This window comes from Hypomesus nipponensis, chromosome 7 (genome assembly GCF_054491055.1).
Source record: "Hypomesus nipponensis isolate SF chromosome 7, ASM5449105v1, whole genome shotgun sequence".
NCBI classification, from domain to species: Eukaryota; Metazoa; Chordata; class Actinopteri; order Osmeriformes; family Osmeridae; genus Hypomesus; species Hypomesus nipponensis.
This window is the reverse complement of record NC_140367.1, coordinates 13,993,376-14,015,322: the sequence shown is the minus strand read 5'-3', so window position 1 is coordinate 14,015,322 and position 21,947 is coordinate 13,993,376. Positions and strand designations below refer to the sequence as shown.

At 39.2% G+C, this 21,947-nt stretch overlaps 1 protein-coding gene across 7 annotated transcripts in view; it reads left to right on the top strand.

Annotated features, from left to right (window-relative positions):
- The window catches only part of LOC146276901 (testis-specific gene 13 protein-like), a 75,572-nt gene extending 65,830 nt beyond the window's left edge, over nt 1-9,742 (top strand). For 4 of the 7 annotated variants that reach the window (XM_084701265.1, XM_084701263.1, XM_084701260.1 and 1 more), the window contains 5 exons: nt 7,574-7,671; nt 8,723-8,941; nt 9,093-9,193; nt 9,342-9,427; nt 9,515-9,742. In XM_084701265.1, the coding sequence (XP_084557391.1) occupies nt 7,576-7,671; nt 8,723-8,941; nt 9,093-9,193; nt 9,342-9,427; nt 9,515-9,675 (663 nt within the window). In that variant the 5' untranslated portion in view covers nt 7,574-7,575 and the 3' untranslated portion in view covers nt 9,676-9,742. Of the gene's footprint in view, nt 1-7,511; nt 7,672-8,030; nt 8,190-8,722; nt 8,942-9,092; nt 9,194-9,341; nt 9,428-9,514 lie in introns of those variants that run through there. The other 3 variants (XM_084701262.1, XM_084701261.1, XM_084701266.1) reach the window with 2 other exon arrangements.
- The last annotated feature ends 12,205 nt before the right edge of the window (nt 9,743-21,947 follow it).

Here is a 21,947-nt window from a genome sequence, read left to right as displayed (position 1 = left end):
TCGCTTCTACACAAACATATTTCCAACTAGTGTGGCGACAGTTAACACAAGAAATGTCGCAAAATCTCTCTAGACTTAAGACTAAGCATCGCGGACGATGCAGGAAGAAATTGCGGTGATAGCAGAGGAGAGAACTGCCACTCCATAGAGTTAATATAACTAGAGTAAGCTACTTTTGTCTTCCAAGATGGCGTCCCCATTCATTTCTATGAAAAGTGCTCGGTGGCGCAGTAAGGCAAGCGAGAGCGCGAGACCGGACGCAGCCATCTTTCCACTTCCGTGTCTTCCGGTCTAGCTTTAAACAGTGGCTCTTTTTTTCCCTTGCTCCGAGACCTCGTGCCAAGCCCCCAGCCCTCGCCCCTCGGCTTGAAGCAACGGACCCGGTGGATGTAGGTGGTATTGCATTTACGGTTAGGTTCCCGTGTCTTCCGGTCGTTTTTTATTCTATTAACTCCAGTCAACATTTATAAACCATCTCCCCCAATCATTTTTGTTCGATTCTCGAACCTGGCTCATACTAATAGCTTTTTCATAGAATAATTTTTCCTGATTTTTGCTAAGTTTGAAACCAATCCAAAATGGGTAAACTAGCACCCCATTTATTTGGCTACGTCAATAAAAGTTGCCTGCAAATGCGCTCGCGGACACTAAAAGGGCACAAGCACAAAAGTTCACATTGGCCGATAGCCGATTTACATTGAGCTGAATGAGCCATTGACTTATATTGAATGAGCACAGGGAGAAATGGCTTGAGTTGCCTGCTTTGTTGTAGAAAGTTTAGCAAATCGTTGTCACACATACATGAAATGTTGTTAATATAGTTTATTCCCGTTATTTTAAAATAGATTTGATATTTCGTAAAAACGTTCATGACATGATGGCAAATATATTATGTTAAGCGCGAGCATAGATTGTTGACATGTCTATCTGGATCAAGGACGAAGATTAATACTTTAACTGTTAACCACAATAGGAAATGATATATATTTAAATAATATTAGTCTTGCCTTCAGAAGCTTTTGTTAAACACACCCATTATTCTTTTTTTGATCGTGTCATCAAGCCAGACTGCTTTTGTAAATATGACAGTGGTAATTGTGTACCACCAATGTGTATGAGAGACAAGGAGAGCAATTACACAAGAAGGTCTCTCTCCAGTTTGTGTACTACAACACCTGGTAGAAGCAAGCCGTTCTGTCGTTAAAAGTGTTGTGTGGAGCCACGCTGTTTGTTGACGTGTTAAATAAACACATCAGTAGGAAAAGGGACTTTTGTAGCTTACTGGCATCCCATATTTTGAAATGTTTTTTGACCCACCAATTTTTTACATATAAAAACGCCACTGGTCATATCATAACCAACCAGGGACGTTCCTGGGATGTTCCTGGAACGTCCCGAATGTCCCCGATTTTTTAAACATAACGTTGTATCATAACCAACCAGGGACGTCCCATGAACGTCCCTGAAAGTTTAAAAATAAATGTCTAAATTGTGACCTTTTAGGAACTTTAATAAGTCCTAGGGACGTCCTAAGGATAACGTCACTGTATAACCTATAGGGGACCAAATAGGAACGTCACCGAACGTCCCCAGGACGTCCCTTGTTAGCTGGGAAGTCATTTACAAAAACCTAAGACAAAATAATTATGAAAACATATTTGCCGACCCAATTTTCATCCACGGGTGGGTCGCGACCCAGACTTTGAAAAACTGATATAGACCACTGTATTGTTGACTTCACTGTTTGTGTTGTTCACATCACTGTAATTTTAGGTGTTGGTTTGGGCGGTAATGGTAGTGGTTTTAACTGATTGCATTCACCTGTTCACTTTATTTGGGAGTTAATCAACAGAGAGAGGGGGTGAGCCTGGGAGAGAACGGTTTCTGTTGATCGCACTCACACACGCCAATGTATGATTCGGTAACTGGTATCAGCTCAATTGTTTGGTGGAAGAATAAATAGTAAAACGCATATCAAGAAGTGGAACTGGATTAATCTATGTGCGCGTCACAATGCATTTTCCCTGGGGCCTCATGTATAAACGTTGCGTACACACAAAATGCTTACGTACACTGGTTTTCACGCACACGGTGTGATATATAAAAATGTACTTGACGTGAGAATGTGCGGGCCATCACGGAAACTTCTGAACGTACGTGAGAATGTGCGGACCGTCCGCAAAGTCTTGTCTGGCTCTGTAACATGGCAAATTCTAACTGAAAAGTACCGAAACTCCCCAAGAACATTACAAAATAAAGTTTCTACTACAGTTACTGTCATACGTCTATGACGTTGACTATTCATAAAACATAAAAATAAAAGTTTGATCATTAATGTGGATGATCACATCAAACAGCCAAAACCCAAACCCAAAAGGCTATACTGTTTAAAGTCCATATGGCAGGTAATTTTTCCAACGCATTTGCGCTATTTGCTTGTTGGTAATAAACATTTAAACTGTTATCCATTGTATTTCATGTTGTTGGGTGTCACAAAACGCAATATAATACGGAAAATTAGCTACTTTTTGCAATGATTTTTCTTTCCCCCACAATGCATTGCATGACGTCACATTGGGGAGACAACAGACAAAAGTCTGCTTTGAAACCATTGAAATCGATTAAAAAAAACACTAGGCTAGTACAAAAGAATGTCTTATATGGGCTCTGCCAGTACCATCAAAACGTGGGACATCTAATTGGAAAGGTGTTTACAACGTCTGGGAAAATATTTATTTTGGGATGATCTTGGGGGGATTTTACAGGTGGGACTGGCAAGTTAGCCCATAGCTAGCCCATAGCTAGCATGATGTCTTCTACATCTAGATAGAGCTATATTTACCGGTAGTACTAGTCTACTTATCCGAACTAAAACTACATGATTGTCCGGGACAAGCGGATTTGTAGGGCAAGTGGAAGAGAATGTTCTTGCCCCACTGGACAAGTTTAAACTCAAACAAAATAAAATGGAATGTTACTTGCACTGGCCAGCTTGCAAATACTGAGGATAGCCTACTGAAGTTGAGTTAGCCAATGTCATTAGCAATGCTAGCCAATGTTGGTTTGCTAGCTGTATACAGCGTTGGGTTACTTCAAAGTTACTTCAAAAAAGTAATTAATTACTAATTACTAATAACTTCATCAATATTTTATTTAAAATACTTTAAATACAAAATACTTTAGTAATTACTGAAAAGTAATTTAATTACTCAATAAGTAATGTAATGCATTACTTCTTACAATCCCTATAAACCTTGACTGGATAGACAACAGAAAGGAAAGTCTTTCAAGAATTAAATACAAACCAAACTTGGAATAGTTTAGCCTTTTAGCTTTTTAAAACATAGCCTACCAATACTTAACATTTTAGTAACACATGTAACCTTCTTTCATTTTTAGTTACCAAACAATATGTGCAAAACTCAAGAGTTTAAATTTAAGTTAAACATAACATCACAGCAAGGCTGTAGCCATGGAGTCAACATTGGGGGGGACGAATATATATATATATATTTTTTTTTAATCACAATTTTACAATACAAATCAATAACGTATACACAATTTGTGTATGTATGCATGTAAACAGAAAACGTAAAAAAAAATAAAAAAAACATATATAAAATAAATAATAATCCTGCACACACTTGAAGTGTTAAGTACATATATATATCCAAACAGGCATTAGGAGGACCGACCAAATTTACTTGTTATAATAATTAATAGAAGGTTGCCAAATCGTGTAAAATGTTCGTTCTTCATTCCTCAAAGAATATTTAATTTTCTCCAATTGTAAATTTTTCATAACATCTCTAAGAAGGTTTTGATGTGTAGGAGGAATTTAGTTTTTTCAGTGTAGTAAAATTAGACGTCTGGGTAGCAACTTTACAAAACACAATACATCAATTTGTGAGCTGTTCAAATGTATATCTGCAGGTATAACACCAAATAATGACAATACTGGATCTTCTGGGAGTCTAACTTAAAAAGTTGCTGACAAAGTCTCAATTATTTTAGGCCAATAGAGGGCGATGCAGGGACAGTTCCAAAATGTACGTATGTGACAATAAAGCAGGAGCATATCCACAACGATCGCAAGAGGTGTCCACTCCCAGAAACATCCTGAACAGTCTTTGTTTGGAAAGGTGCAATCGGTGCAGCATTTTAAACTGCAGCAGACTGTGTCTGATACAAACTGAAGAGGAGTGGACGCATTCTTGAGCTTCGATCCATTGGTCGTCTGTGATGTTTATTCCTAGGTCTTCACTCCAAGCATCCTTTATATGGTGTAGTTATATAAGTGTAGTTGTACAATCTATCTGCGAAAGGTAATTATAATTGTATACTCTAGAGATAGATCCCTTTTTGAGCGGGTTGTTCAACAATACAGTGTTCATAGGGCATACTTCAGGTTGATGGGAAATGGGAAATCAGAGGGAAATGTTGTTTTGGTAAAGTTGCGTATTTGCAAGTACTTAAAGTTTTTGTTTTCAATGTTACATTTTTGTATTAACTGTTCAAATGTTGGAAATATTTTGTCAATGAAGAGGTCCATAATTGTATGCACTCCTTTAAGGTCCCAATGTTGAAATGTTTGACCTGTAAATAGCTTATGCGCTTGATTACCAGTTATTGGTGTCAGGACTGAATATTGATTCCACTGAAAATGTCTTCTGATTTGAGACCAAATTTTAAGTGAGTGAGATACAAGAGGATTCCAAGTCTTAAATTTGGAAAGATCAGAGGAATAATGTGTCAACGATCTCAGTGTATTAGGAGAAAAGGCTTGATTTTCCATCTGTTCCCAATCGGGTTCAAGACATCCATTCCAGAATGACATACATCGAATGTTATAGGCCCAATAATAGAGCCGGAAGCTGGGAAATCCCATTCCTCCTATATGTTTGGGTCTGTGTAAAAAATCTTTTAAATTCTTGGCGTCTTTTTATTCCAAACAAAGGACGCAACTAAATCTATTTGGGTAATTTTTTTTGTTATTAATCAAAATTGGAACACACTGAAATAAAAATAAATAATAAGTAAGACATTCACTCTGATAATATTAATTCTACCAGCGAGAGAGATCGGGAGACTAGACCACCTCTCGACCTGTTGCTCTGTTTGTTTATATAGGTTCACAAAGTTTTTGCTGAAGAGGCCAGATATTTCCTGCATGATATTTATTCCAATATATTTAAAACAGACTTAAACAGCGAAGGGAAAAGGGGTGAGTGCGTGTACTTAATCTTTTGCTTTAGATTTGATGGGAAATAATATGCTTTTTGACAGATTAATTTTATATCCCGATACTCTACCAAAGTCCGATAGCATGGTTATAATTTTTGGTAGAGAAAGAGATGGATCTGAAATATATCGAAGTAGATCGTCCGCATATAAGGACACTTTATGCTCCTTATCTCTTCTTACAATCCCCTTATAATCCACTGTAGAGCGTAGCAAAATAGCACGAGGTTCTATGGCCAGTGCGAACAACAATGGAGATAAAGGGCAGCCTTGTCGTGTTGAACGGTGAAGAGGAAAAGAGCAAGAGTCCATATTATTCGTGTAAACACATGCTTTAGGCTGAGCGTAAAGCAACTTAAAGAAATGTAGTAGGGACCAAATCCAAACCTTGATAGGGCCGAGAAGAGAAAATCCTATTCGACCCTGTCGAAGGCCTTCTCGGCGTCTAGCGAGACCAATATTTCGGATACCTTTGGATTCTGAGTGTAGATAATGTTGAATGTCTGGTGACACAACAGTTGGAAGAACCCCTTTCCAAACGTATGGCTAAGATCTTTCTCAACATTTTGTTATCTACATTCAAAAGACAAATGGGTCTGTATGAACCTGGTTCTAGAGGGTCTTTGCCAGATTTATTGATTAGAGAAATGCATGCATCGTATAATGTTGGAGGTAAAGAACCTATAGTCAGTAATTCATTATAAACACTTAAAAGTAGTGTTGAGATTTGATCTATAAAGGCCTTATAAAATTCAACACTGTATCCATCAGGGCCAGGGCACTTAGAGTTTTGCATACACAGTATGATTACAGCCTTGCACGGTCTGTAGAGATATTGGGACAAAGCTGCAATACAGTACATAACAGAAAGTGTTACATTCGGCAGAAATTGTGTAAATGTTTAATGTAACAAATACAGTTTTTTATAACTCCTCAATTGTTATCATTTGTATAATATTACAGCTCATCTTCATTGGTCAAAGGCACAATCTTTACCAGGACGTGACTTTTGTGCATGGAAAAGTGAAACGTAAATGTAGGCTGGTGTAGTACCTCAAAAAGTAATGTCAGGCCCTGAATGATCACTAGATGAAAACATTGACTTCCACTTGATGCTATCCACTGACAGTAAAAAAATAAATTGTACGTGCACTAATGTACGTAGACGAGCTCCAGAGGTCGTTGCTGCGTGTCTAAATTATACCAACTCACCAGGAGGACACTTCATCAACTCTCCACACATTCTCCTCAGTACAATGAACAATCCATTTATTTGGCTTTGACGGCCGGCTGCTGGCCATCATATACATTAGTGGTTCTTGCCACCTCTTCTTCATCCCGGTCAGTCGCCATTAGTTCTAGTACTAGACTACTCTCCTCCACGACTCCCCAACGTGACATCATCGTTGAATTGCGTTAATATGCTAATGCTAACACAAAAAATGACAAAAACTGGTCTTAAACACAATTTTGAGACACCATTTGGAAATTTCTTGAATAATATATATATCTTGAGTGCTTTATGTACCCATTAATCGACAGTGGTGGTTAACCTCCCATATGGCCTTTAATACAATAGTATGAATCTGTAGAGCCGTAGAGCTGCAGTTTTAGGACCGCAGTTCTAGGACCCTAGTTTTATCTGACATTGTCCGGTTCTCCGAACCCACAGCATTTACGACCCTAAAATAATAATAATTTAATTTGTAATGCACTTCATATATAGTTAAATCTCAAAGTGCTACAGGGCTTTTGTTGATGACAGACCACCAAACAGGACACATGGTCTCGGCTTCACCTCTGTTGTTAGAACCTCGATCTCACAGTTTGTAAAAATTGTCTTTTTTTGCGTGTTTAGCCATTTTAATTCAGACAAAGAAATGACCTCAGGAGTGTGTTTATAGTCCATCTGCATATTCATTTATGGGAGGAGGCAAGGCGGGGTAAGTGGATCATTCACGTGCTGTCAATCTCACGTTGATTGTGATTTATAAAGGAAAGGTGCGCAGGACCTGGCGTATGACCGGTTTTATACATGTGAATATTTCTGTGCGTAGGTACTTTTCAAGTTTTGGCCATAGACTATCTTCTGGTATGAAAGCTACGCAATCTTTTATGAGGCCCCTGGTGTTTAGTCCCACGTGGCCTTTCCATGGACTAAAGCTTTTTTGTTCAGTGTATACATATGTTCCAGTTCATATGACAATTCAACTTGACCTTGAACCTGAGAATGTTCATCTCGTCTGTTATCCTTTGTTTACATACTGTAGTGTTGGAGCTACAATTAAATACAAGGATGTAAGTACTCTCATGTGTGATGTGCACAAAACAGTGATGGATTCTCAAGAGATATGGAACATTCTACGAGAAGAATCTGAGGCAAGACTGGCGAGGATAGAAATGTCGCACAGCTGGCACACTGTGATTGAGGTTGGTCTTCTTCACTAGTGTTGTTTTTGGCGGCCTATTTTAATTTGAGTTTTAGTCTAGTCTTTGTGTCAAGCTGTCATTTTAGTTTTATTAGTTTTAGTTACATTCATACTCTTTTTAGTCTAGTAAGGTTTCAGTCGGCTAAAAGTGAGCATTTTAGTCTCATTTTAGTCAGACTTATCCATGACTATTTTCGTCTAGCTTTAGTCGATGAAAACTGATGACATTTTAGTCTAGTTTTAGTCGACGAAAACTGCTGAGATTTAGTCTAGTAATTTAAGTCAATTAAAATTTTAGTCTCTTTTTAATCAAAACAGAAGTAGTCTAAGCAGTAGTCTCGAGATGTTAATGCCAAAACCATTTGTCTAATGTACGCCTCTTGGTCTAGAATAAGGTTGGCCTATTCAAAGTCAAGTTGTTGATGCCAAATTCAGTTCAGTGTGATTGCTATGTGAATGACAAAACTAGCTACAGTATTTGGCCAACAAGGGATGCTTAGTTCACATGCAGTCAGTCAGGTAGGAACGAAGAACCCTCTCTCATACAAACAAATACACGCGAACACACACATTAGCTACACACACTAGTCACACGTGGTAACCCACTTTACACTCTCACAAACAAACACACACACGCTAGTCACACGCGTTTGTCTCAGACTCTCAGTGGGTTTCAGCTCCACTGGCTACGTTTAAAGCTAACGTCTAAAGCTAACGTCAAAATGAGACACATTAAGCACAGCCTCATGAGTTAGCTAATAATAATAACGCGACTAAACGAGACGAAATAACGTTATACCATTTTGTCTCGTTTTTGCTTTGTAAATTACATTTCGTCTCGTTTTTATCCGTCAACGATATTGCATTATACATTTAATTATAGTCATCGTCACATCACCAGCATTTACGTTGCGTCTCGTTTTCGTCACTTGATAAAGGTTCGTTGACGACAATATTTAGTCATAATTGTTGTTGACGAAAGCATCACTAGTCTTCAAAAATAATGTCAATGTCTGTCTCTCTTTCTGATTCTTTCTCTGTCTGGCCAACAGTCGTTCAACGAGAGGATGGAGTGTAGGAAACTACTGGAGCTGCAGGGAAGATCTCAAAGCCACCGGAGTCGAGTGGCCCTCATGTTCAAAGCCTCGGAAAGCAACCTCGACAGAACAGCCCTGCTTATGGCCAACAACCCCCTGCCAGACCTCCACAGCCATCAAGAGGGGGACAGTCCCACCAAATACTTGGCTAGTGACATCCTAGCACAGCCAAAGGTTAATCAAGTATAGCAGTTACCTCCCTCCCCTCCACAAATACAATTTACCCTTGCCAATAAGACAGAGATCCCTTAAATGCTGCTTGTTTATTGGGAGTCATCAATATTTTATGATTATAGTTTGGTTCCCTCCCAACTGTTCTTTTTAGAGGCAGGCTTCCATTGGAGGACCCTTGAAGGGTTTGCCTCCACTGATGAAACCTTCCAAAGTTCCATCCCAGAAACAGAAAAGGTTGAGCATACCGCACAGGTCTGTACTGGGAAATACTACATTTTAAGATGATATAGGGTGACAAATAAAGCATATTAATTGATGAGTAAAATAGGCAGACCATGTACAACGTGGTAAAACGTTTTTCCACTCTACCCTTCTCTTCCCAAATTACAATTAAACACAGGGCTCTGTCAGAAGTGCCGACCAGTGTCTGTGTTCAGATCTCTGAGAACTGGTCAATGATTTCAGACAAGGACATAAAAGGAGAAGGTATTACCAGTAATACTGATATTAATGAATTCTGGAATCCAATTTAAGTGTGTTTGTTAGCTTTCCTGCACGTATGTATGTGCCCAGAACTGACTCAAGACTGGGGGTTCAAAGATGAGAGCTGTGCACCCTGGGAGCCCCTAACCATTTCTACCCTGCTGGAGACTTCAACCACCCTGACAGCACCTGGTCATGGAGCATTTCGGTATGGACAGAGTGCCTACTGGAAAGAGAAAAGCAGCTCTTAACTCTTAACACAGTTTTTACATAATTGTACATGAAAATACACCAATAAACATTTCCCGAAGCAGGAAATTGTCTTTTGTTAATGTTATGTTGTGATGATATGTACGTAAGACACTCATATGGATGGTCTCATCTGCTGCATTTATGCTTCTTAATGCATACAGTCCCCACAACATCATGTAAAAGTATGTTTATTTCTTTTCACAGTAACTGAAAAGTTCCTCTTTTAATAGGGGGTATAACTGCAACACAAGTTATTTTATGTGGAATATACTGCGGGGTGCAGTGTTTTGAGCTCCTTTTGAATTGATGGTGTCTGTGATGTCCTCCCATATTTGTTGTTTGACTATTTGTTTCAAAGGTGTTAAATTGGATTCTAATGGTCCTTTGTTTTGTTTATATTTTGAAAGCAGGATGATGATTTCTTCATGTATGAGATTCTACTTTCTTGGCCTACGGTCAGACATGGCCAAATCCCTGAAACAGTACAAACTAATGTGTCAACAGAATTAAACTATGTTATTAAGGTGGATTAACTACCAAAGCTGGTAACTTGACTACAATAAAATTGACGGTAACGTTACATTGTTGAAGAGCAAATATAACCCCATTTTGGGCTAGATAGACTTTAAACAATTTTAATTGATAGTCTAACAGTTGCCATTGTAGGTCATCATTATGTTTTTGTTATAGGTTTATAATTTCACCTGCCCAGTAATAGAATACATCCCAGCTAGCAGGTGACCGACGGGCCAGCAGCAGTCCACTGGTGGCATAATCCAGTGGGCGCCACCAGCGGCTGGCTGGTGTTTTGCTCATCGTTTTACCAGCGGCCCACCAGTGGCAGCCTACTCTTTACCGACAGTGTCCGCTACTGGCCCGCTGGCTGCGGCTTGCTGAAGGCCCACCAATCGGGCTATCGCTCATATTCAGATCGCTACATTCTCGACAAATAACATAGGCTACTAGACCATAATCTGAATAAATGTATTTTGAAACATGACTTTTTACATGTAGGAACTTAGACATGTATGGATATACAAAACAAAAAATAATATTCTAAATATATTCTAATACGGCACAGAATAAAAAACTACTTTTCAACATATAGGAACCCTTAAATAAATAAATAAATATTTACCAATAAATGATTTGAAATACATTTTAATATATTATAATATATTATTTTCAATTACATTGACCAATATGTTATATATGGAAATACATGGGATAATATATTGATGATAAATATATTACTAATAAATTATAAACTATAATATATATTCATGTAATATATTGCAATATATTGCAGAATACAGCAATGATTGCTGTTTTCCAGATACTGAAATATATGGAACATGAATATACATTTACATTTATTAATTTAGCAGAAGCGACTTCCAAGAGAGAGCTTCACAAAGTGCATAGGTCACTGATAATAACAACAAGATAGCAAAGCATTGCGAGTAGCCAAAAACATGAAGCACATATTGTGAACAACCAAAATAAGTGCCAAAGGGAAGAACCACAAGAGCAAGTAGTTAAACAAGTGCTAGTGTACCTGTGGAAAAACAAACAACATTAAAACTATATCACAACGGGTACAAAAATTTTACTTAGTGACCACTAACCCAAAGAGCAATCTCTGAGCAGAGTCATTGTAATCCTTGAGGAAACCCCGACCGATACGGGCCGTGATGGGTAGCCAGTGGAGAGAGATGAGGAGCGGGATATGTAATATATGTGGTTCTATATCCCAAAATATATGCAATTATGTATTCATAAATAACCACCATAATGTATGCCGCTTTATATGGGAAAATGTATGGGTAATATATGGAAAGATAGTGTCACATGTATGCTTCATATATGGTAGAATGTATTTTAAATATATGTAAAATTATATGGAAAGATATATTGTACAATGCATGTGTACATATATGAGAACATGCCCAGACAATGTACAGACATATATGGTGATATTTCTATTTAGTCATTTAGCAGACAATCTTATCCAGAGTGACTTACAGTAAGTTACAGTAAGTACAGGGACATACCCCGAGGCAACTAGGGTGAATTGCCTTGCCCAAGGACACAGCTTCATTTTTGAGCTTCCGGGAATCGAACCGGCGACCTTCTGATTACAGTTTTTCTCCATTGCTTTGGCTCAATTCTGGAAACAGAAATTACATTTTCAATACAACATGTCCATTAAGCAAAATAGCCTATATGGTTCAGCAAAACTACATAGATCACCTTCAAAAGGTCATATCTCACCCAAAACAGTTAACTCATGCTTCAAAACCAAATCATTTTCTCATATAAATAGTCAGTGCCCCAAAATGAAAAGTTCCTTCTCGATTGCTTTGGCTAATTTCTCAAGAAAAAAGAGGACATTCTCAAACCTTTAAATACATTTGCCAAAATAACCTAGATGGTTCAGCAAAACACCATGGCACATCTGCAAAGGGTCATCTCTCTCCAAAAAAAGGCAACTCATCAGTCAAAACTAAATCCTTTTCACAAATAGTCAGTGCCCCCTTTGGCGTTGTGTAAACACTGCAGGTCAAAATGTTTAGATGTTTTGTCAGTATGGCAGTGGACCTTAGAAATATCCCTCATGTGCACTGTGCTACAGGTACTGTAGATGTTTACTTTCCAGAATACAATGTGTCTCAATCTACATTTACATGTATTCATTTAGCAGATGCTTTTATCCAAAGCGACTTCCAAGAGAGCTTTACAATAGTGCATAGGTCACTGATTATAACAACCCAAACATTGCGGGTAGCCAAAACATGAAGCATACATTGTGAAAAACCCAAATAAGTGCCAAAGGGAGAACCATAAGAGCATGTAGCTAAACAAGTTACAATTAAACAACATGAACCTCAAAAGTGCAAGAGTGTACCTGTAGAAAAGCAAGCAACAATACTGTGATGTATGCTTCATGTTTTGGCTAACCACAATGTTTTGGGGGCTATCTCATTGTTTAGGATCATTGACCTATGCACTTAATGTAAAGCTCTCTCTTGGAAGTCGCTTTGGATAAAAGCAAAAATGTAAATGTGTATCAAACTGAAAAAAGTTACAGTTATTCAAGAGTAGCCTACAAGGTTTCACATCACATATTGCACTTACACTGCCATGGACATTGTTACTGTAATTGCCATACATCATGGTTACTGTAACAAGAAATGTGTACAGCACAATATACTGTCATACAAAAAGCACAATCAAAACTAACATTATGAAAAACCTACACTAGTAGTATGAGTAACCACAGTAAGTTTCATGCAAGTGACCCTTTCCTCGTCAGAGTTGCAGAGGGTGCATTTCATGGCAAGAAGGAAACACATACAGTAAGAAAGTAAAGCAAAGCTGGAGTTTCACTAGTTGTCGTCCTCACTCTCCTGCTCATCCTTGTGCTACTGTCTGTCTGGCCACAGATTTCATCAACATAAAAATCTGATGTTCTCCCTTGCGATGCAACAGGGAAAGAATCTATGTGCATGCCGCAACAATCCCCTACACTGATCCGCTGTGACATCATCACAAGCAGCATCCATTGTCTGGAGCAGGGAGCTCTGGTTTTGAGCCCAATGCTCATAAACCCTCCACCTCCATGCAGAAAAAAACTCCTTGATACGATTGAGGAATGGGGAATCAAGTGATAAGAGTACCATCAGCATTCTTGGATGGGCAGAGAACCCTGATGAGTGGTCCACAATGGAAGCTTACATTGTCCCACACAATGACAAATGTAAGAAAGTGAAGCCCTACCAAACCCTTCTCATGTAGAGGGATAAGATCGGAGTGCAGGCAATCCAAGAACTCCAGGAGCGTCTGGGTATTGTATGGACCAAGACTGGGAATGTGGGTGACTAGCCTACACCATTCTCTGAAATGGTAGCACACACGGTGATGTTGTCCCCGAGCTGGCCTGGGACAAGCTCTATATATTTGATGGAAGCATTTATACTCCTGGATAGCTCCTGTCAGCCAACTAAACTTACTTTGTGATGGGTGATTGGATGTTTCCCCTTTAGTAAAGTTGTAGTTGCACCTGACAATAACTGTAAGCAGATGATCCAAGAGATCCATATTACAGTATATACCATAATGTTTTTCATCATGTGCCTTTTTATTATGTGCCTGAAAGATTTTGACAGTGGAGTGAACTATTGTGCAGGTGATGATGTACACAAGGAAATTATGCCAATATGTTTTGCAGAGAACAACCACTTGACTGAGAAGCAACAGTCAGTTTAGACCAGCAAGATATTTTCAATTGGTAATTGGCCTAATTGAAGGCAATTATACCTAACCATTTCAAAGATGTGCTAAATCATTTGAAATGTATGCAAACAATTGCACTTGTCATTTACAAAGATGTGCTAATACTATTGCAATTTGATTAAAGGAATGAAAAATTCCAATCTGTTGTGAACAACTGCCCAGCGGTTCGGAGGTTTGCACGTGTTGTTTTGAGAATGTCATTTCTGTTTTGGGATATGAGCCAAAGCAATGGAGAAAAACTGTATTAGCCTGATTCCCTAACCGCTCAGCCATCTAGAAGGTATTGTAATAAGGTTGTCAACGGCAGTATTTCAAATGGAATCGAGATTCAAACAGTACCACCTGCTAACTGAAAATGTGCCCCCCAAAAAGTAAATACCGTAAGATTGACATTTATTTAGGGGGAAATCGCTAATTCAAAAGAAGTTTGCTAAAGGCGATTATTGTCAGTATATATTTCAAATATTTTTCCATGTAATTTTACCTATATTTAAAATGTATTCCACAATATATTTAACACATCTGTACATTTATTTAATGTATATCTTTCCATATAATTAGGATTCCCCCGTCAGGAATAGGCTTTAAGGTGACTTCCCCCTAAAGCAGAGCTCCAGACTGCGACCAAATTTTTGAGACAGTGCGAGCATTTTTTACAAACACTCGTGCGACCTACACATTTTTAATTAATTGGGTGTGCACAATGTCAGCACACGTTAGCAACAACGCGTAGATATGACGTTCTAGTCAGACAGCAATATCAGTGTTCCTTCTGTATTAGTACCGTAGCTAAAAGTCTTTTTTTCACTAGGTACCTATAAACCTAGCTAAAAGTCTCAGAAGGTTTAGGCTATCTTTCGCTAAGTTCCTACGAACGTCATAATCTGCCAGACGAGTGGGTTCCCCTTCGTTCTTTTGGTGAGCAGTTTCACAAGAAAAAAACTGACCCATCTGCAACCGACGCAGGCACACCCCACAATTTCCCCAGAAATTGTCCCAGGGGCGATTCTAGGATCAGACTTCAGATTTCACTGGATAACAATTGATACATTTATGTATTATTATGCAAAATATTGAATGAAAACACTAAGGATGTCCCTTTCTTCATTAACTACCAGCATCAAATGATAATAAACAATATATTTTAAAAATATTATTTTTAGGGGTGCTGAGATTAAATTTAGGGGTGCTTGAGCACTCCTAAAAGGGGTCTAAACCATTGCCACTAAATTGTACCCTCTGTAGTTACATTAATAAATGCATTGCAGGTCAATATAAGGTGTGCCCCTAAATGTTGTGCTTGCACTCCTAAAATTTTCAGTCAGGGGCTACTGTGCTCCTATAAAAAAAAAAGTTAGTCCGGAGCCCTAAAGTACCCTGCAAAGTTTCACCTTAATATGTGAAAATATGACTGAATTAGAGCTGTTTGATCTTGGACCAAATGTGACTATGATTGCCATAGGAGAAACGTCTTATTTTATTATTCAGTAACTGAACACTGCATAGTCTAGATCTTGTAATGGCTCAATTGGATGAGAGATTGAGCTGGTAAACGAATGGATACAGGTTCAACTCCACACATAGGCATTTTTTGGGGGACAAAACAGTTTTAGTTTTCTGGGTAATCCCGGTGTAACTATCTATTATGTCAATTTTACAATATTTTGCCATTTTGAAGGAGGAATTCACCATTGCTGCTTGCAGCTATATTTTTTACATATAATTAAAATATATTCTACCATATATTAAACATACATGTGACACTATATCTTTAGATATATTACCATTACGTTTTCCGATATAAATGGGAATACATTATGGTGGTATTTATAGACGTAAAATTGCACATATTTGGGGATATATAAATTTTTTATATATTCATGTTGAATATGCTGCAATATATGGAAATCGTCAATCATTGCAATATATTGCAATATATTATATGGATATATATTATAGTTTATAATATATGAGTAATATATGTATCATCAATATATTATCCCATGTATTTCTGTACAATATAAATATTAAATCCCATATATGGACATATATTGCCTAATGTATCACATGATATTTTCCAATATACTGCAATATATTTTCCTTCCGTAAGGGTTATCACTCTCTGGGGGCTCTTTTGCTTGACGCTGCAAGGCATAAATGGCGCAACAAGGACTACAATTTGTACTAAAAGGTAACACCTGCCACTCATAGGTATTTGAGTGTGTAACTTGAGCCATTGTTGCCAGAGAAATCTGAGCAGTGGCCTGTCAGCAGGGAGTAGATGGACTTGGTGGAACATAGATTTTATGTCGCCACTGATGGCCACGCTATGCTCACGGAAATGGAGGGGCACGCCAAGAAGAGAGGGACCCAGACTCAAAACAGGAAGAAGGCTGCAATTCAGGTTCAGGCCATGAAACTGGAAAGAGCAGTTGAACACCAGTTGATGTTTCCCACTTGCTTGTTTGATGATGTAATGTGGAACATACCAAGATTCTAAACCTGGCTGATCATCTTTGGGATCCACCTCCTTCAAATACTCCATCTCAACCAGTTTCTGGATCTCCTGTTTGCAGAACTCAACAAGCTCAGGGTCCTTTTTCAACCTGGGTTCAGCCATGGCAACAAGTTATAGGTTGAAGAGATCAACTGTGGACTGTTGGGTGCTCTGAGCAATTGGGTAGCATACCGAGACACTCCCCTGCTTCTGTCGCTGCAGTTTTCGTCTCGAGCAGCTCCAGGCAATAATGATCTTGCTTAGACCGGGTTACTTCTTTCTCCTTACGGTGTGGAAAGGAATCTAGTCTCCACAGTTTCTCCACATTCTCCATCAACTTGGCAGTAGTTGGGCAGGATACAGTGTTGCAGAGTGTAAACAAGGCTTGTACCCCAGAAGTCGGAGGTCGAGGTAAGGCATTGGCTGGGCCCTGAACAGCCCAACCCAGGGCAGTATGAACGGCAATGGGTCCCCCATAAGGTCCAATGTGCACAGGCTCTTTGGGCACCAACAAGTGGCTATGATCAGGATCAGTGGCCGGGCGTGGACAAAGTTCGGTTAAGAGTAGGCATCGCCAGTGGGAATACTCCCTCTGCAGGTCAGAGGCTGGACAGAAGTGCTCAGCCAGGGGCACTAAAGGCATTGGCTGTAAGGAATTTTATTCTCTTCTCCTGGTTCACTGAGGAGATCGAACAGGAGATTGTCTCACCACTTATGGGAATCACTTCATGACGCACAGTTCTGAGATTCAGAATCTCTTCTGGTCCTTCCAGTTGCAGCTGTGACACTACCGAGGTTAGAATGATCGTTCTCTCTGAACCATCGTCAAGTATGGCATATGTCCTCAACCTCTGCCGGCCATTGATTCAGAAAACTGGGACTGCCTTCAACATCACACAGGGAGATCTGTTTGGCTGATCTATGTACAGAGTGTTGGCAGGGCAAGGTACACGAACGAGCAGATTGAGGGTGGCTCCCGTAGCTGATTTCTCTGAGCCATGGCGGCCTGTGGATGGTTGATGTACAATGTTATTCGAGATGGTGAGATGCAACTCTTTGCAGATGTTGCAAGGCTTTTTGAGGGTGCATCTATCTTGCTTATGACAGCGGGCACATCTGTATCAACGATCATTCTATCCATGTTCTTAGTTGTGACGGGCTGAACTCCTTAACTTTCGGGCAAGTTCCCAGGAAAAGTTCCTTGGTGTTACAGTATGGGCAAAAAGGTTGGAACTTTGGTTTCCCATGGATGATTGTTCCCCTTCCACGGCTCTGTTGGACATCAGGTTGGCTCTCCACAGTGGCTGTGTTGCTCAGGTACATCGTTGTCGGAGTAGCCCTTCTCCCCCAGGTTCTTCTGGACCGGCTTTCGTCTCTCCATTGATGTCAGTCCTGAGCCTTGTTGGGCAATACTGCTGTGCAAAGGCAAAAGACCGTAACTTCAATTTTGTCGAAAATGATTTTTTTTCATTTTCGGAACATTTAAGGTCTGCTTTATCATGTGGCCAAATATCTTAAATTAACTTGTCTGTTTTTCAGAGAAAATAGGTTTTTGTTTTAATCGTAACTTCCAAAAGCCTGCTTTGGCATTAGAAAGCCAATGCAGAATGCCGTAACTTCAGATAAGGTTCTTTGCTTTTGTTTTGCGGAACTCAAAAACGTTCAAATGGAGTTGCGCGTTTCACTTTAACTAATACGTAACCTAGCAACAACAAACACATCTAGCATTAGCCTAGCCTACTCGCTGGCATTCAACACAAAACATCACAAACATGACTCATTTGTAAGTATCCTACCCTTGCAGTTCAATCAAAAACACTCTTGTCTTGTGAGTCTTGTGACAGGTATCCACGTGTATGTTACATTGGCTTATAATATACAGAGTTTATATCGTGATAAGCAACTAAGTGAGCAAAGAAACGGAAGTTACTGTATTTTGCCTTGGCATGACCACTTACTATAGACTATAGTATATGACTGTAACTTCAAAATGGGGTCAAAAGTGCAGTTTAAGATCAACATTTTTTTTAAATTTCTAATTTAGATAATGTGTAATCACTAAAACATCAAACTGCTAGATTTCCAAATTCCAATACATTTGGCACAACAACTACTTTGAAGTGCAAAAACTTTGAAGTCGTTTTTCTCAGTTCGACACTTCGGCGAGTTACGGTCTTTTGACTCTGTAGGGCAGAATACTCTTGGCCCGGGTTTTAACGTGGAGCCATGCCGAAAAGTCCTCCGAGGTGTATGTTTGTTTTGAACCCTCTCTTAGGATGCCACAAAGCAGACAGTGCTCAATGAAACAGTATCGGGCTTGAATGGGAAGCTTGGTAAGTAGCCTGTCTACGTGGGAGCCACACTGAAACTCACTTCCGTCTGCACCTTCCACTGACCGCAGCATGCCAATCAATGAATACACAGAAAAAGCAAAGTCCTGGAATGATCCAGTTTGCACACATTTCAAATGATTTAGCACATCTTTGAAATGGTTAGGTATAATTGCCTTCAATTAGGCCAAATACCAATTGAAAAAATCTTGCTGGTCTAAACTGACTGTTGCTTCTAAGTCAAGTGGTTGTTCTCTGCGAAACATATTGGCATTATCTTCTTGTGTACATCACCTGCACAATAGTTCACTCCACTGGCAAAATCTTTCAGGCACATAATACCATGAAAAACATTATGGTATACACTGTAATATGGATCTCTTGGATCATCTGCTTACTGCTTAGTCATTGTCAGGTGCAACTACAACTTTACTAAACAAGGGGACACATCCAATCACCGATCACAAAGTAAGTTTAGTTAGCTGACAGAAGCTATCCAGGAGTATACAGTAATACATTCCCAGTCTTGGCCCATACAATACCCAGACGCTCCTGGAGTTCTTGGACCGCCTGCACTCCGATCTTATCCCTCTACATGAGAAGGGTTTGGTAGGGCCTCACTTTCTTACATTTGTCATTGTGTGGGACAATGTAAGCTTCCATTGTGGCCCCCTCACTCGAAACCTAGCTTGGGCTAAGGCAAGAACAACAGGTTCTGCCACTGACTGGCTTGTGTTTAGGAAACTAAGAAACACATGTTCCTCTTTTATCAAGAAAGCAAAATCTGAATATTATTTGTCTATTACTACTGAAAATTTTAATGATCCGAGGAGATTCTGGAAAACTATAAAATACCTCTCTGTGAGTAAGAACTCACACATTTTACCGGTTTTTGTTATGAAGGACTCTGTTTGACTCTTGTCTCAAAGTCTGTGAAACCTTGTACTGAGGTTCCAGTTTATACTGGTCAGCCTTTTAATTTTACACCACTTCCTGTGCAGGAACTTCATAAAGCCTTAAAAAGTCTAGATCATAGGAAACCTGCAGGGCCTGATTGTATAGACCCTTACTTTTTGAAATTGGCTGCTGATTTTGTTGCAGAGCCAATTACATATATTTTTTATCTGACAATGAAAAACAACGAAATACCAATGAAATGGAAATCGGCCTTTGTTCTTCCACTTTTTAAAGGTGGTGACCCAGCTATTTTAAATAACTATAGGCCGTTATCTAACTTAGCTGTACTTGCTAAAATTCTTGAAACTCTTGTGAGAAAGCAGCTTAAGGAGTTCTTGTACAGCAATGCCATTTTATCACCCTACCAGTCAGGCTTTAGAAAAAAACATAGCACTATTACAGCTGCATTGAAAGTGGTCAATGACATTTGTGTTGCTCTTGATAAGAAGCAACATTGTGCGTCACTGTTTATTGATCTCTCCAAAGCTTTTGACACAGTTGACCAGGATGTTTTAAGGCTGAGGCGCCTAAACTCAAGACTCTCGGAACAAGTGGTCGCTTGGTTCACGAGCTACCTTGAGAATAGGTCTCAGTGCATCCGATATGAGGGTCTATCCTCTGATATTGCTACCGTCTGTAAAGGTGTGCCACAAGGATCGGTATTAGGTCCACTTTTATTTACTATTTATATAAATTATCTGGGCCAAAATGTGGTGGACGCAAACTGTCACTCCTATGCTGATGACACTGTGATATATTGCTGTGCGTCATCTCTCGTGCAGGCAATCGATCTCCTGCAAAATGCTTTTAATGTTGTTCAAGATACCCTTTTTTGACTGAAACTTGTTTTAAATACAGATAAGACTAAACTTATGTTGTTTTCAAACAGTCGGAGTAGGCCACAGAATATCTCTTCGGTGGTCACTCTTGAAGGGAGTGAAATAGAGGTCGTTGACTCTTATAAATATCTGGGTATTCTGATTGATGACTCCCTCACCTTTCAGCCACATGTACAGTACCTGGTGAAAAAGTTGAGGTTAAAACTGGGTTTTTATTTTCGAACTAAGCTGTGCTTTTCCAGTAATGTAAAAAGCGATTATTTTTTGCTACTTTTTTAACTGTGTTGGACTATGGTGATTTTCTTTATATGCATGCCTCTGCTAACTGTCTTCGTAGGGTGGATGCAGATACCATGCTTCGCTGCGGTTCATTACAAACTGTAAGGCTCTGACTCACCATTGTGAGTTATACTCTCGGGTAGGATGGCCTGCTTTGGCCACCCGTAGGCTCTCTCATTGGTACACCCTTGTTTATAAGGAAATCCTTGGTCTGCTTCCTAACTACCTGTGTTTGCATTAACCAGAGAAGTGTCGGACAATATTCTTTGCGATCTCTGGACTTTTTTATGCTCACTGTTCCAAATGCCAGAACGGAAATGGGAAAAGGGGCTTTTGGGTACTCTGCCCCCTCATCATGGAATATGTTGCAGAATGTTTTAAAGCTCAGGGAACTAATATCACCAACCCAGTCTCATACTTCTGCGTATCTATGACACGGGTTGACGCATCTATTTCGCGTGCCATAGATACGCCAAATTGCTGTTTTGCGTGCAGTTTATACGCCAAATCCTCCCATTCATTTCTATCGGCAGAAAATGCGTCTATATCACACGCAGAACTTCAACAACTCTTTATCCATTTATGTCATCATCCAGACTCGGATTTTACGGACATTCACAATATCAAAGCTTCCAAATGTATTTTTGAAACCTTTTTGTGGTGGAATTTTCACTTCAAACACCTTTAAATAACAAACAGTAATTTTTATTTGCCACCAACGCCAAGCAGCATTCTTGTAAATATAATTAAGAAAAAATACCTATGGGCACACACAGGCAATATAAACTGTAGCCTATACAGGCCAGCTTCTTGCCAGCTATGGAAGAGTGGGCTGTCGAGATTTTTTTTTAATGTCTTCTGATTGAACTCTGTTTAACTCAAGACAACTATCATCTCAATATTCACCGCACGTCAATATCGATTTGTGATCTTAGTCAAATCCGACTCTGGGTGATGACGTAAAATGATAAGAGTTCATGAAGTTCTGCGTGTAATATAGACGCATTTTTCTGTTGATAGACATGAATGGGAAGATGTGCGTGCAGTTTATACGCGAATGTATTCATTTATTT